Raw genomic sequence first — 14361 nt, forward strand, 5'->3', positions numbered from 1 at the left:
CATGCAACTTCTCGATCCAAAAACAAAGCCATAAATGGGCGAATCAATCAATTAATCAACACATGTAATACAACAAGGATCTATTTATAAGCTTCTCTTATGTCAAATCACCAGAAAGAGAGGTAGAAGAATGAAGAATGAAGAAAAATGCAATCTCGTAAGCTTTCTTTGCACAACACCACCCACACTTGATTCTTAACTTTGAAGTTTTAAATCAGAACCCAACAACACAATCTACGCTTCGAGGAACAATTATCCTTTGACTACAAAATTTATCTTTCTAACTTTTCTATAAATTTATTAGGGAAATGAACTTATGAAACTCAAATTTAAAAAGAAAAAATTTATATACTTTCTCCTAACTAGGTCAACTTTAACCTTAACTCAAAACAACTCCTAAACAATTAAACTCATAAGAATCCCTTAATCCTTAGAGTTTTAAAGTAATAAAACAACAATACATACAAATCATTTAATTAATAAAATTATATAAACAACAATAAAATTCATAGTGTTAAATAATGGATTCTATATTTTTGATCCTAATCCAACTTGATTGATCATATAATAATAAAAATAACAACAACAATGATAATAATATTATTGTAATGGAATTTGCTCTATTGCTTGCAATGTTTGAACTACTCTACAACTTCCAACCAACTGCAAATTTATTTTGAATATGTTGTTTGTGTTAATCGATAACATTATAATAATGTAACATATTTATTTTAAATTTTATTTTGTATTAATGTTCAGTGTTTGAGTTAAAAGCAATATAACAAATTAATAAAATTATTTTAAATTTTAGTTTGTATTATTATTTATTTATGAATTAATAATATTATATTTATAAAAAAAAATATCAAATGATTTAAATCTATTATAAAGAATTTAAATTTTTAATAAAAAATAATTTTAATTATATTAATCGATTAATCTAATCAAATCTAACTCATGATTAAGTTAAATTAAATTTCAGGGATAATAAATTCATCAAAATCCATGCGATTACATCACCTCCTTTTATATGGTTTGCACTTTGTAGTAATTGATAGTACTACCAAAAATCCAAAACTTATCTTCAAGATAAGGGTTGTAGTAATTTTCATGCGAAAACCAATGAGATTTAGGTGGCTGATAAATGATGTATAATCTGAGGGGTAATGGGAAGAACCGATGAGAAGGAAAGAAAGCTATAGACATGCAGTAATGAATGTGCGTTGTTTATGAAGAAAAGGTGCTGGTTTTGATGCGTCAGTGCAATAATCTTCGCAAAGAAGTGCAACATAAATATTACTAATTAAAGGCTTTTAAGCCAAACAAGACACAAGGTGGCTGGCTGGCTTTAAGCACAGTTAGACAGTGGAAAAGACGGAGAGAGGAGTGAAATGAATGTGCATTGCTTTGCTTTTCAAGTGCATCATTAACACACTTTGTGTCTTTGTGTTGTGATAGAGAGAGAGAAAAAAAAAGGGCACACTACTTTCACACACACGCTTACAAGTTACAATAAGATGTGTCTTTAAGAAGAGCGAAAGAGATAAAGAGATAAAGAGAGAAAGAGAGTGAGGAATGAATTGAATGAACCTTGAGAGAAGTGAGTGATGTGAAGACTGAAGAGGGAAATTAAAACTCGTGGCCCCCAAAGAGAGAAGAAGGTGCCGAAAGAGCCATTTATATCTTTGCTTTGCTTTCTACCTCTTTCACGTGCCTTATCTAACCTTCCATTACTTTTCATCTTTAATTTCCCCATTCTTAACTATTCTTTTAAACATAGTGTTCTTAAATATATAAAATTAAAAACAAATCGTTTGAGATATTGAGATTTCTTTAACATAATATTTGTTTGAAAAAAAAATAAAGGAGAGGAAAAATATTTCTTTAGTTCAATTTTTAAAAGAAGAGGAAAACACAACTTCTTTTCATCTATTTTTAACTTCCTTTTAATATAAGAGGTTTAGAAGAGAGGAAGGAAATTTTAAAACATTTTACTATAATGTCTAAAACATCTTTATTATAATGATACAAAAAGATAAATTAGTTTTTAAAATTTTCTTTCTTTCAACTATGAACCAAGTGAGAAGAAATATATCTGATTCTCTCAACTAAATAAAATTTTTAACTCTCATCCTCCTTTTCCTTCCCTTTAAATCAAATATATTCTCTAAAAAAAATTGACTTTTTTTTAACAAATAAAATTGAACTCCTAAAACATGTTGAAGGGACAAAGTTATAACCATGTTACTTTGTTGGTATTTCTTAATCATCTTCTATCACCAAAAGTTACCCACTAATCCACTTCGCAAAAAGGCAAAGAAGGGAACCCTAGTTAGCTTTTTCACCTTCTATTTTTAATTTCGTCTTCCTTTCTTGTTTTTCTCGTGTAAAAGTTTGTGGCTAATTGGTCACAGTCACCATGCATCTTACACGCGCCTAGCCCCTCATACAACTTTTTCATTCGCGCTAGCTATACTATAATTAACTTCAATTTAATTTTTTTTAAAAGAATGTTATTCATATACTATTGACAGACAGCATTTACGTATGTAAAGATATTTAACACGATACTTTTATATAGTATACATTTTTTTTGTTGCATACATTTACTTTTTCATTTTAGTTACATACATAAAAAAAAAAGGATATACTTAATTCTAACGTAGACCAATTGCCATTCATAATTTAACAGTAATATGCTTATCTTTTCCCCCCATATGCTATCAATTTAATTTTAGACAGAGGCACTATTTATGGTAAATTAATTTATACACGTTGAATCAAACATATTTGAAAAATTAAACAAAATATGTATGGCTTTTATTATCTACATATCATTATTAGATTTAATTATAATAAATAGAAAACGTTAGCTGGAAGTTTTCTGCTATGTCTATTTCCTTTCTAACATAGTCTTTTCATATATAAATCTCATTCGGATTTCAGAGTATATACAATAATAAAATTTTTCACTTGCTAATTAATTCCTCATTTGAGGCTAGTTTTCTGCACTGATCATGAGTTCCACAAAGGGTCAATCAATCTGAATCTCCTTAATTCACCTTCTCCACGTGCAGTCACAGGCCATGCCATATTGAATAAATTTACTGCCACTGAATCTGCTACCTTGTCCTAGATTGTTATGCTGTGGATTCGCTGATGGTAGAAAATCTTGCGTGTCTGTCACTTTCATGAATTATACATACATAAATTAATGGATTTTTCACGAAGGGTGTGACTTACAGTAGCAGAAAACACAAATTATGGGGTTGCCAATTTCCATGGTGTGTTTATGTATATATGTGAGAGTACTTCATAGTAGATAAGGTTGGCATGAGTAAAATGTATTATTTTATGAATATGCAAGAATAACAACAAAACTGGAATCATGTAGAAATAGTTTTGCTTTTCTTTGATTTTTCAAGTCATAAAAAATTAGATAGTGAATGGCACTAGCGTTGAGATATGTAGAGTGGTTGAAGATTTCAGCGGCTAGCTCCTACTCTGAGGCTTTTTTATTTTTATTTTTGTGTATTATTATTGTCCTTGAGAAAGAAACTAGCTATCACAAAACAAACATTATAGAATGGAAATATTTAAGTGAATAAGTTAAAGTGAATGTGATATGAAATGAAAAGCATGAAGCACATTGATTTCACCGTGAAATCCCTTATAGAAAGGGAAAAAGAAGAAGCTTTTGTGTACGTTGGAGGATTCTTAGCAGTGCCTAATATATATGCACATGTGAATGGAATTAATATATACATATATAAGGCTAGTTGAGGTACAAAGAGTGTTATCAACCACAGGAAAAGATTGTTTTTGAATATATATAGGCTTTAAAACTAACATGTCATGGAACAGATACTTTGCTTGATGATTAACAGCACAACGTACGTACACTCACCTTTTTTTATTTTTTTTATTATTATGGCATAATAAACTAGAAGAAAAATAAACATAAATTAAACATAAAGCTAACTAGCTATTAACTTTAAGAATATAATACATATTGCAAAAAGGCCCAAGATACATCGTATAACACATGAATATCATTTCAACTATCTTTCAACATCAGCTAAAAGCCCGAAACTATATTTTTTTTTTATTGAGGTTATATAAATCCAGCTATTCACTTGTTAATGAATTGATATTGTTTATTAATTTTGTCAAAGTTTAATTAAATAGGTGCGAGTTCAATAAAAAAAATATTAAATTAGATTTTTGTCCCTTTAAAATATTAAATTTATAATTTTGATCTATTATTTTATAATTTCATTTTTTTAATTTTATAAAATCTACAATTTGATTCCTTGGCGAATATACAACTATTGATTGTTAAAATTTTAATGTTAATCAAAATTTATAATATTTAAACTAAATTTTATTTTTAATTCACATTTTTATTTCATAAAAGTAATAAGATGAAATGATAATGAAATAAAAATGATAATTATAAAAATGAAAATTAATATAAAATTGTTAAATATTAATAATTGTGTCATTTATTTAATTTCAAATAATAATTAATATTATAATCTTAATGATTAATAGATGGGCATTTTATGAAATGTTTAATATTATGAATTTTATGAAATTAAAGGACTAAGATTGTCAAATTAAAAATAAAAAGATCAAAATTATAAATTTAATATAATAAAAGAATAAAAATGTAATTTAGTAAAAAATATTTGATAATTTAATTTATTTTTGTGTTATTTTTATATTAAATTGGATAAGTTTAATAGTTAACTTGTTTTACACCCATGTCTATGGATATAATTAATAAATGACTAAAAAAAACATAAACAAATTTAGATCGTTATATTTTATTTTATTTCAACAATTTCTCTTATTTATATGTTTAAATATTTAGTAAAAATGTCTACAATTTTTATCTATAAATATAATGTAATTTTTTTACACCAATATATAATGCAAATTTAAAACATATATGCATGTAACTACTCCCAATAATTGATAAACCTTTTTCTTATAGTTTTATATTATGCATGATCCAAATCGAAATTGATAAAATAAACGAGTCCCGAGTCCCCAAAATTGGTGACATTCATTTTGACCTGAGTCCTGTGTGTGGACTAGCCTGCAGGTTTGAAAATATCAAAAGTTAGAAGTATTAAGTTTTTTTTTTATTTTTTTAAGGTAGAGTTAATGTGTATACATATATGTATTTCTGATAGAAATTTGATGAGTTGGTGTAGTTATCAAGGACTCTACACACTCACGTTATAAGGACAATTTATTTAGTAAAAAATTTACATTTAATTTATTTTATTGTGTGTAAAGACTCTTTTTCCTAACTATAATTATAATACTATGAGTGAGATGAGAATAATTTTAAGATAATTGTGACAAAGAAATAAAAATTCTAATAAAGTTTAGCAGAGTATTATTTTAAACAAATGTACATTTATTTGATTTAATTGGGTTGGAATGGTGATTTATATTTTCCAAGTTTAGTGAAACCCGTTCTGCCCGACCATTGTTTGGTCCTATCTGAATTTACATCTGATGATCGATCTGTTTGTGTGTTTCATATTAATTCATGAATCTGCCCTTGTTAAGAAAAAATTCATAATAGTGAATTGTCCTCTCAACTGAATTGCATCGTAACTCATGAGATATTCTTTCTGTCTACTTGAGATGAACCTTTTTTTCAAATTTCAAAGATGCATTTTATTTCAAGTGGAGTAATTTCCACTGCTCTTGCTTTGTACTTCATCTTTCCATTTTAGTAAATATAAATATAAATATAAATTTTATGTGTTCCATAAAAGGCCTGTAAAGAGACAACTTTGGAACTGCTTATGTTTAATCAAAAAAACCAAACTAGCAAAATTATTTAGCCAAAGCTTCCCAAGCTGTCTGTTACAAAAAAAATGTCATATTCCACCACAAATGTGATGACTTTACTTGAAGTGACCGAAACACTCTCTTCCCTACCATGCAAGAAGAAGAAGTTAGATTCCAATATGTTACAGTATTTTGTTTTTTTTAGATTAATCATTGAAAAAAAGTTTGTATAATTCTCTAAAAAAAGTTTAAAAGGGAGGGTTGTTATTCAAAAATTATTTTTTATACTATCAAGAAATTTTATAAAGTAACACCTCTCTATATCTGCACTTAATCATAATTAGTACTAAGAAATGTGTTTGCTCTATTTCATTTTGTATTTAAGAAAAATTTAGTAAAAAAATATATTTTAAGGTAGTAATTGATTTGATTTTTGGAATTCTCTTTCCATTTTCTTTTAACCTATGCTTTTAGTTTTTAACTTTGTATTATTTTTTTTTAATGCCGTTAGGTTTTATTCATTTTAAAACACTCTTTCATTTTAAGTGTTTCTTTAACTAGTGCTTTTAAAGAGAAAGGTGCTATTTTCAGACTATATATTCGTTCCCCCTCCTAAAGCCGGCTGTAAATTAATTCAAACAAAAATATGTTATATATTAAGTCTCACATGTAAATAGAAATTAGTTGTGCTATTTAAAAATATGATAATAACTTGAAGAAGAAAAAAAAGCTAACCAAATACCATAATTTTTATATATAGAGTAAATTATATTACAATAGTTATACATTCTCCTATAATTTTTTTTACTTTACATTGACATCTTTTATTAGAAGCCATGGCTTAATGTATTTTAAATGATTAATAACGTTGATGTAATGTCTAAAACTATTTTATTTTATTTTTTCTCGAACAGTTAAAGAATGACAATGTAAGAATCAAATTAAAAATTACCTTGAAATATTATGAATTCGTAAAAGAGTTGTGTTCTTTGGCTTAATACTAATAGTTGAAGGGTTAGAATATTTTTTTTTCTATAATTTTATTTATTTTATCTTTTAGGTTTTATAGTATAAAATATTTTTTTTAATCTTTATATTTATTTTTTTATTATTTTAAATTTTTATAATTTAAAATAAATATTTTTAATCTTTATATATATATATATATATATATATATTATTTTTAGTTCATATTATTATTTTTGTAATTATCTATTTTATATTGACGTGGTAAAGACATGTCAATTAAAAAATAATAATGTTATAAAAAATTTAATAATAAAAATTAAAAAAATTAAAATAAATTGTGAGTGATATTACTTATTTAAAATAAGTGATATGAAACTAAAAAAATAAGGTCAAATTAAAAGAAAAAAAAGTATTTTAATCTATGCTGGATTTATGTTATTATTATAATTTTTATATTGAAAATAAAAGTAATGAGTGATATTATTTATTCTTTTATGTATTATTCTCCCCTTTGTCATTCTTATTCGTACAAAATCTAAAGCAATAATATGCACCGACAAATTAACTATAGATCGTGTTTCTACTGTTGAGTCTCTAATTACTTTATTTAGTTAAACATTTTTTTTCATGTGCACGGTCATATATATATATATATATATATATATATATATATATATATATATATATATACGTATATTAAAAAATGTGTAGCACTATGAGATTTTGATTGATTATTATATTTTAATAATATTTGTGTGTTGAATTGTTCTGAAATGAGCTATTGAAAATTCTGTGAGTTAAAGAATTCTTGAGAAATCTTTGGATGTTTTAGAGAGTTTTAGAAGTTTAGTTTGACCGTGATGATAGGAGCATATAAGATTTCTTATAAGATTGAATCTCAAATTTATTTTTTAGAGAACCTAGAGAGATAAACCAGATAGAGGATCTTTGAAGCTCTAATCTTACATCTTCTCCTTTCTAGGCTTCTCACTGGAGTAAGAAATCCCTAAGGATTAAAGAGTTGTGATTCAAAGCTACTTGGAGCTGAGAATCAAGTATAGTGGTGGGAAGTTTCTTAGTACTCAAAGTTCATTCCTCTTTCTCTTCTCCTTTCTCGTTGGTTCGTAGTCGAGGTAAAGGAAGTTATAAATGATTTATTGTTGGCTTGTTGTGTTGCATGTTATTTTATCGTTATCAAAATGTGTCTATGTTGACAAATTTTGGGATGGTATGAAGAAATTGTTGAACTTTTGGTGTCTTGAACTTGTTGAGGTAAATTTGATGTTGTCGGCCAATTTGTGTTTGCATGATGAATTTGAGTTTGGATTCATATTGTTGATGATTTATATGTATCAAATATTGTAAAGGATGTTGGTGTTGTTTGATTTTTAGGTGAAAGGAGAACAATTCGTTAATCTACAAGTGTAGAACTCATCGTCACGCCAAATGCACCTTAAAGGCGCCAAACGTGGTTCAATCATGACCACTTTGTCTTGCTCACACAGGACGTAAGATTGGTGACACTAAGCATGAGGAGAGATAATTGTCTTAGTTGAATTGGTGTCAGACGTGATTTGAATGACACCATATGTAATGTGAGAGAATTGATTATGCCTAGATTACCGTTGAGTGTCAAAGGAGTGACATTGAACGTGACAAGAGAGAATTATCTTGGATTGATGTGAGGCCGGATGTGAAATTTCACCATGTCAAGCATGAGGCCCCAAGGGTTCCTAACCTCAGTCACACCATGGATTGAGTAACGCTAGACATGGGCGAGTCAAAGAGCCCTACCTTAATGGCATCGAGCACAAGTTTCCTTGAAAATACTTGTTATTTTTGTAACTAAAATGGTGAACATAAATAGATTAGGTGTGTTGCTATTGCATGTTGCACGTGGATTGGTAATGTTGTTCTATGTTTATTAATCTAGGATGATGTATGTAGATGTTTGTATGAATGATTGGTTGAGATGTATTGGTATACTATGAATTTATGAATGTTAGATTTATATCCATTGACTTGAAATAATGAATATAGATGAATGTTGCTGAGGTGAATGCTAAAAGTGCTTAAAGCTTTTAGGCATGGTGAGTTGAACTGTTGAGATGTTGATGGTTAGAATGTTATATGCACTACAATATGTTGATTATCTTAGGATTAGAGGAGGATTTGTTTTTGAAACTCAAATATCTCATTGTGTGATATTGGTGTGGTGTTCTAGGAGACATGTCGTTGAAACCCTTATTAAGTAAGTGATAACTCTTGAAGTGAATTGTCGAGTTTCTTCAAAGTCCTTAGTTAATGTTGAAGTAAGGTATGAGGTCGAGGTCTATTACCCTTAACCGATTACTAGAGATGTGCGTGGTATCACAAAGATAGTTAGTGAGTTAATCTCACAAGTAACTTGATTAGTGCATTCTAGGGTTGTAATATACTCATACCCAACTTATATTATACTTGACAATGATACTATATTTTCTTAGTTTAAGTGACGATGTCTTGAAAATCAGAGAGTAGGGATTGATATCCCAATTCAGTTGCCGATCTAGCAAGTGTGTAAGGCATGAAAATGATCAAATTGATTCGATAAGGTCAAACCACTTAAAATGCTAAAGTGTTGTATGAGATAATGTTTGATAACACATTAGTTGAGGTGTATGCATGTGATGTGTTGTGATTGATGTTGTTCATATGTGTTGGTGTCTATGTGGTGATATACATGATTGTGATGTAACTTTGATTGCTTTAGTTGTTGCTTTTTAAACTTGTTGATGCCATGTCAATAGTTGTATGATGTAAGTTATGAGGTGCATGTTGAGTGGTTCACATGTTATTGTTGGTAGTATAATTGTATTTTATATATACTTGTTATATTTTTATCTTTTTGAAATATAATTTACCTTTGCATGTCTTTTGGGTGGCTAGATTAAAATATTCATGATTTTTCATGGGAGCAGAGTAGAGTTAGTTGGAGACAAATCGAGGTGTTGTGAGGCCATGTTAGTAGATGATTTGTGGGAGTTTCTTTTGGTGGAATACTCTTATACAATAAATTATATAGGTGTTGCTTGACCATCAACTTATGATTACTCATAAATTTTTGGATCACTATATATATTTATATGTATAGTTTTATATGCACATATCTTTATTGAGAGTTCAAGGACTATTTTGTGTTAGTCTTTGTAATGACTGCTACTAGTGGTATTCTGTAAGTATAGTGACCATGACAATGAGAGATTGTTAAAAATGTTAAGATACATACAAAAGAGCTATATTTTTTGAAAATTTTATTATTTAGGTACAAAAAATTATCACCATAATCTTTAATCAACTTTGATTGTATAAAAAAAGCATCCTAAAAAATAATTAAAAGCTTAAAATAAACTTATGTGAACACATAAACACAAATTGTGACAAAATTAAAATAAGAAAAATTTTACATTAATTTAAAGATATTGATTCTCGATACGATAAAAATTAATCACCGTTAAGAATGAAAATATGTCAGATGATGTCTAATTAAATTTTAAATTATAATTTGAACATATTTTATAAAATTAAAGTTAAGTTTAACTAATTATATATCATAGATATCTTTTTTGTAAATCTGACATGACATTTAAAAAAATTGATTTTGTTTATTAGTATATTAAAAACTTGTTTTACATTACCAAAATAATATATTTGATTTTAAATAAGTCAATAAATTCATTTTTAAACATGCATGTAAGTTTTTTTTAAATTAAGTAATAAAATTAATTTACTCAATTATTATTAAAATTTAAAATTTAAAATACAAATACAAAAATTAACATAAAATAAACAATACATACATATTCATGTACATTCATGTACAAACTCTGATGAAATAAGATAATATAAAAAATATTTCTTCTATCTCATTTATAATATTTACATAACAATGATAACAAAGAAAATGAGAAAATGAGGTGAAGATAGTAAGAATTTTTATTTTGTAATTAAAATGCCAAGGATATATATAATTTAATTTTTAATTATATTATTAATAATATAATAATATCTTAATTTTTATTGTATTATATAATTAATTAAATTGACTTAGACTTAACAAATTTTTTTTATAATCTTAAGTTTAATTTTTTAAAAGCTTAAATTTTTAACTCAAGGTAAAGTTTAAATAAATTAGATTATAAACTTTATTTAACGAATAACTTATTCTCATATACAAAGATCACTGACTCATTACTATTAGGACTATATATTTTTTACTAACAGCATGATTATAAAAAAAATTAAATTATAAAACTGAAATCTGACAAAGACGATCTAATAAAAAGAATTAATAGATATGGGTTAGAAAGACTATCTTAGGAAAAAAGGAAAAGATATGGATGACACCTTAGATTATAGACTACAGTATATAGCTAGCTCAGTGCTATACTCAACAACATGCTTAATTTTATTCTCAAAAACAAATAACATCCAAATTACATCACTGCCACGCACGCGCCCTTGTGCGTGGGATTGCGACGCAAGTAAGTAAGTGGTGTAGGCATTCATTCTGGGGTGAGGAATTTCCTCACGCGCGGAAAGTGATCCTCACGCGCTGAGCCCACAAGCAATGAGTGGCGTCATGTGAGTTTTATAAAGGGTCCATAAAATTACAAAAACAAGAGAACAAAAGTCTTTATGCTATGCTCTTCTTCTCTTCCCTCTCTTTCTACTACTTATTATCAGACTCTGATTATTGGAGAGAGAGAGAGAAAGGAAGGTTAGAGAAGAAGCAAAACCATTTCAAGTTTTTCCACTTTCCATAAATAAAAAAAAGATTTTAGTTTTGAGAAAGAAAATAATAACAAGCTTAGAGCAAGAGACTCACAGAAGGTATAAGGATTGTGAAGAAAGGAAGAAGATGTTGATGTTGATGATGATGATGAGATGAAGAGAGAGAAAGATTGAGAAAGAGAGAGTGTGTGTCACAGTAAGTAAGAAGTCGTTATTGCATTTTCTCATTCACTGCTCCCTCTGCACTCCTCAGAAACTCTTTCTCTCTCACAAAACCAAAACTTTTTCTTCCTGTGAAAAAAGCCAAAGTGACAGTAGTAGTAGCCACAATAACAGCAGCAGCAGAAGAAGCAGAAACAGAAGAAGTTGTTCGTTTTCTTCTCTTCCTTTTCATAGAGAGAGAAAAATCTAAGTCCACTCCACTCCCTCTCATCCTCAACACAACAACAAGATCTCATATCTCATCTCATCTCATCAACACACTCCATCAAACACAAACACTCTTTTCTCCACCTACAAATTCTTTCCCTGCCACAAGACCCCACACCAACACACATATAACACCCGCATTAGGTACACCTCCATAGTCCATACACAACAACCATAAATATATACATATAAACACACCCAAAAAAAAAATCACATAGATCTTCTATCTATGTCTCTATAGTTCTATATTTCCTTAGTTTTGTCCATCCATCTACTATACACCTATCTCTATTAATAGTAGTTATATCAATCAATTAATTTATTACTATATTTTCATATTGTGTGATTTGAGAAATCAAGCACTTTCAGTTGTGGCTACTACAAGGAGGTTGCCTTCAGATTCTGGTGCCTTCGCAGACTGGGCAGCCACAGCCTCCTCCTCCGGTCGGGCTGACGACCTCTCCCTCGGCTTCAATGCCGGTCCTGCCGCCGCCGCAGCTGCCACCGGACCCGCCACCGGAATGTGGTCCGGCGCAACTAGGTCAATCAATTACCCTGAGATGGGCATGTTCGTGGTGGCGCCAGCTTCGTCCTTCCACCACCACCACCAACAGATACCGCCCCCGCACGACCCCGTGGTGGCGGATTCCCTCAACCCCGCCACTGCACTTGGGGTCGGCGTCAGCGTCATCCCCCTCCTCGCAGCCACGCCGTGTCTGGAATCCGACAACATCCTCGGCAATAGGACACGTGGCGGGGGAATTCAGTTTTGGCAAGAGCCACAACCGCCACAACCGCACCAAGGGCACTACATGAAGAAGCAGCACCAGGATCTTCTCAACCACAACAACAACAATAGTAGCCCTGGGAATTTGCTTCAGAACAGTGGAGGCGTAACCGGTTCCGGAACCAGCAGTGGCGGAACTACCACGTGCCAAGATTGTGGGAACCAGGCGAAGAAAGATTGCGTCAATAGAAGGTGCAGGACTTGTTGCAAAAGCCGAGGTTTTGATTGCCCTACTCATGTTAAGAGTACATGGGTCCCCGCCGCACGCCGGAGAGAGCGCCAGCTGATGACGGCGGCAACCGCTGCTGTTGCTGGTTCTAGTGGCTCCACCTCAGGCACCAAAAAACCTAGGCTCATTGCTTCACAAACAACAACTTCTCATACTTCCACTTCCAACACCACTCCTCCTAGAAGCTTTGACACTAGCTCTAGCCATCAAGGTTTGTGTTTTCTTTCTTAATAAACTTTAGGTTACTGGTTGACGGGTATCCTTCTTCGCCAAATACTAAATGTAGACACCTCTCTCCGGAAGAGAATTTTGTTTCTTGATAAGCTTGCATGGACAGACCTGAACATAAACTCATGCATTAGCTTATTGTGGTTTAGGAGTTGAAAGGGTGTGTAGGTTGGTTTGATTGTGTTGTGTTTGGTTGAATTGTGTGCAGATGCGGGTTTTAAGGAGTCTCTACCGGGGCAAGTACGTGCACCAGCGGTTTTCAAGTGTGTGAGAGTGACGGCGGTGGAGGATGGGCAAGATGAGTATGCGTATCAGGCTGTGGTGAAGATTGGTGGCCACGTGTTCAAAGGGTTTCTCTATGATCAAGGGGTGGAGAATAGGGATGTGTATCCTAATCTATCTGAGTTGCATTTGGGTGGTGGAAGTGGAAGCGGAGGAAGTGGTGGTAGAAATGGGGTTTCATCTTCTTCTCCGATGATGGATCCTTCTGATGTTTATGGTGGAGGGTTACTAGGTGGTTCTTCAGCCTATGGTAATCCAATGAATTGATCATTGAAACTGAAACTGTCTTTCCGAGTGCAAGATATTAGTAGATGGGCTTGGAGAGGCTGATGACGTACGTTGTAGTCTAAATTAAATCTTTAATTTTTCATCTAGGCTTTGTATCTTTATATTGCATATGTCACTCTTTCTTTTCTGCCATTTTTCAACCACATTTTAGTTCTATTCTTTCTCGCCCAATTTGGCCCTTGTCATTGCATGAGATCATCATTAAATGACATGGGAGCCTCACTATCTAACTGTTAAACAAATAGTTTCTTATGTACTAAATATTAACTCGAAATGGAAAGCAAAGGTGGATAAAACTATTTTTACTTGCTTCACTGTTTTAAAATTTAATTTTTGTTACCAGTATTGATTGCAAGGTTGCAACCATTATATCTACTTTTCTTTTGAGGCTAATGACTTTTGTTTTGCATTTCAGTCACCTTTATATTTTCAATATTTTTTATTTTAATTTGTCTAAGGTGAAATCTATAGTACTATTCCCACTATCAAATGCTACAGTGTAAAGTATATATGATAAAGATGAAGTTATATGTTAATATCTTATAATAGTTGTTATTGATGT

General features: G+C 30.3%; 1 protein-coding gene across 1 annotated transcript; it reads left to right on the forward strand.

The window, feature by feature from the left end:
* The first annotated feature begins 11448 nt into the window (after positions 1-11448).
* Positions 11449-14104, forward strand: LOC109810557 (protein LATERAL ROOT PRIMORDIUM 1). Its single transcript, XM_029275179.2, has 2 exons — positions 11449-13212; positions 13438-14104. The coding sequence occupies exons 1-2, from the start codon at positions 12507-12509 to the stop codon at positions 13776-13778; spliced, it is 1047 nt and encodes a 348-aa protein (XP_029131012.1). The 5' UTR covers positions 11449-12506; the 3' UTR covers positions 13779-14104.
* Positions 14105-14361: the final 257 nt, after the last annotated feature.

The sequence above is a fragment of the Cajanus cajan genome, chromosome 9 (genome assembly GCF_000230855.2).
Source record: "Cajanus cajan strain Asha chromosome 9, NIPB_CcT2T_4, whole genome shotgun sequence".
In the NCBI taxonomy this organism is placed as follows: Eukaryota; Viridiplantae; Streptophyta; class Magnoliopsida; order Fabales; family Fabaceae; genus Cajanus; species Cajanus cajan.

What these genes read in the sequence shown, in the direction of transcription:
- LOC109810557 (XM_029275179.2), top strand. Translation starts at nt 12,507, where the DNA reads ATGTGGTCCGGCGCAACTAGGTCAATCAATTACCCTGAGATGGGCATG. An exon ending in CACTAGCTCTAGCCATCAAG is followed by an intron (nt 13,213 to 13,437) that starts GTTTGTGTTTTC and finishes AATTGTGTGCAG; the next exon opens with ATGCGGGTTTTAAGGAGTCT.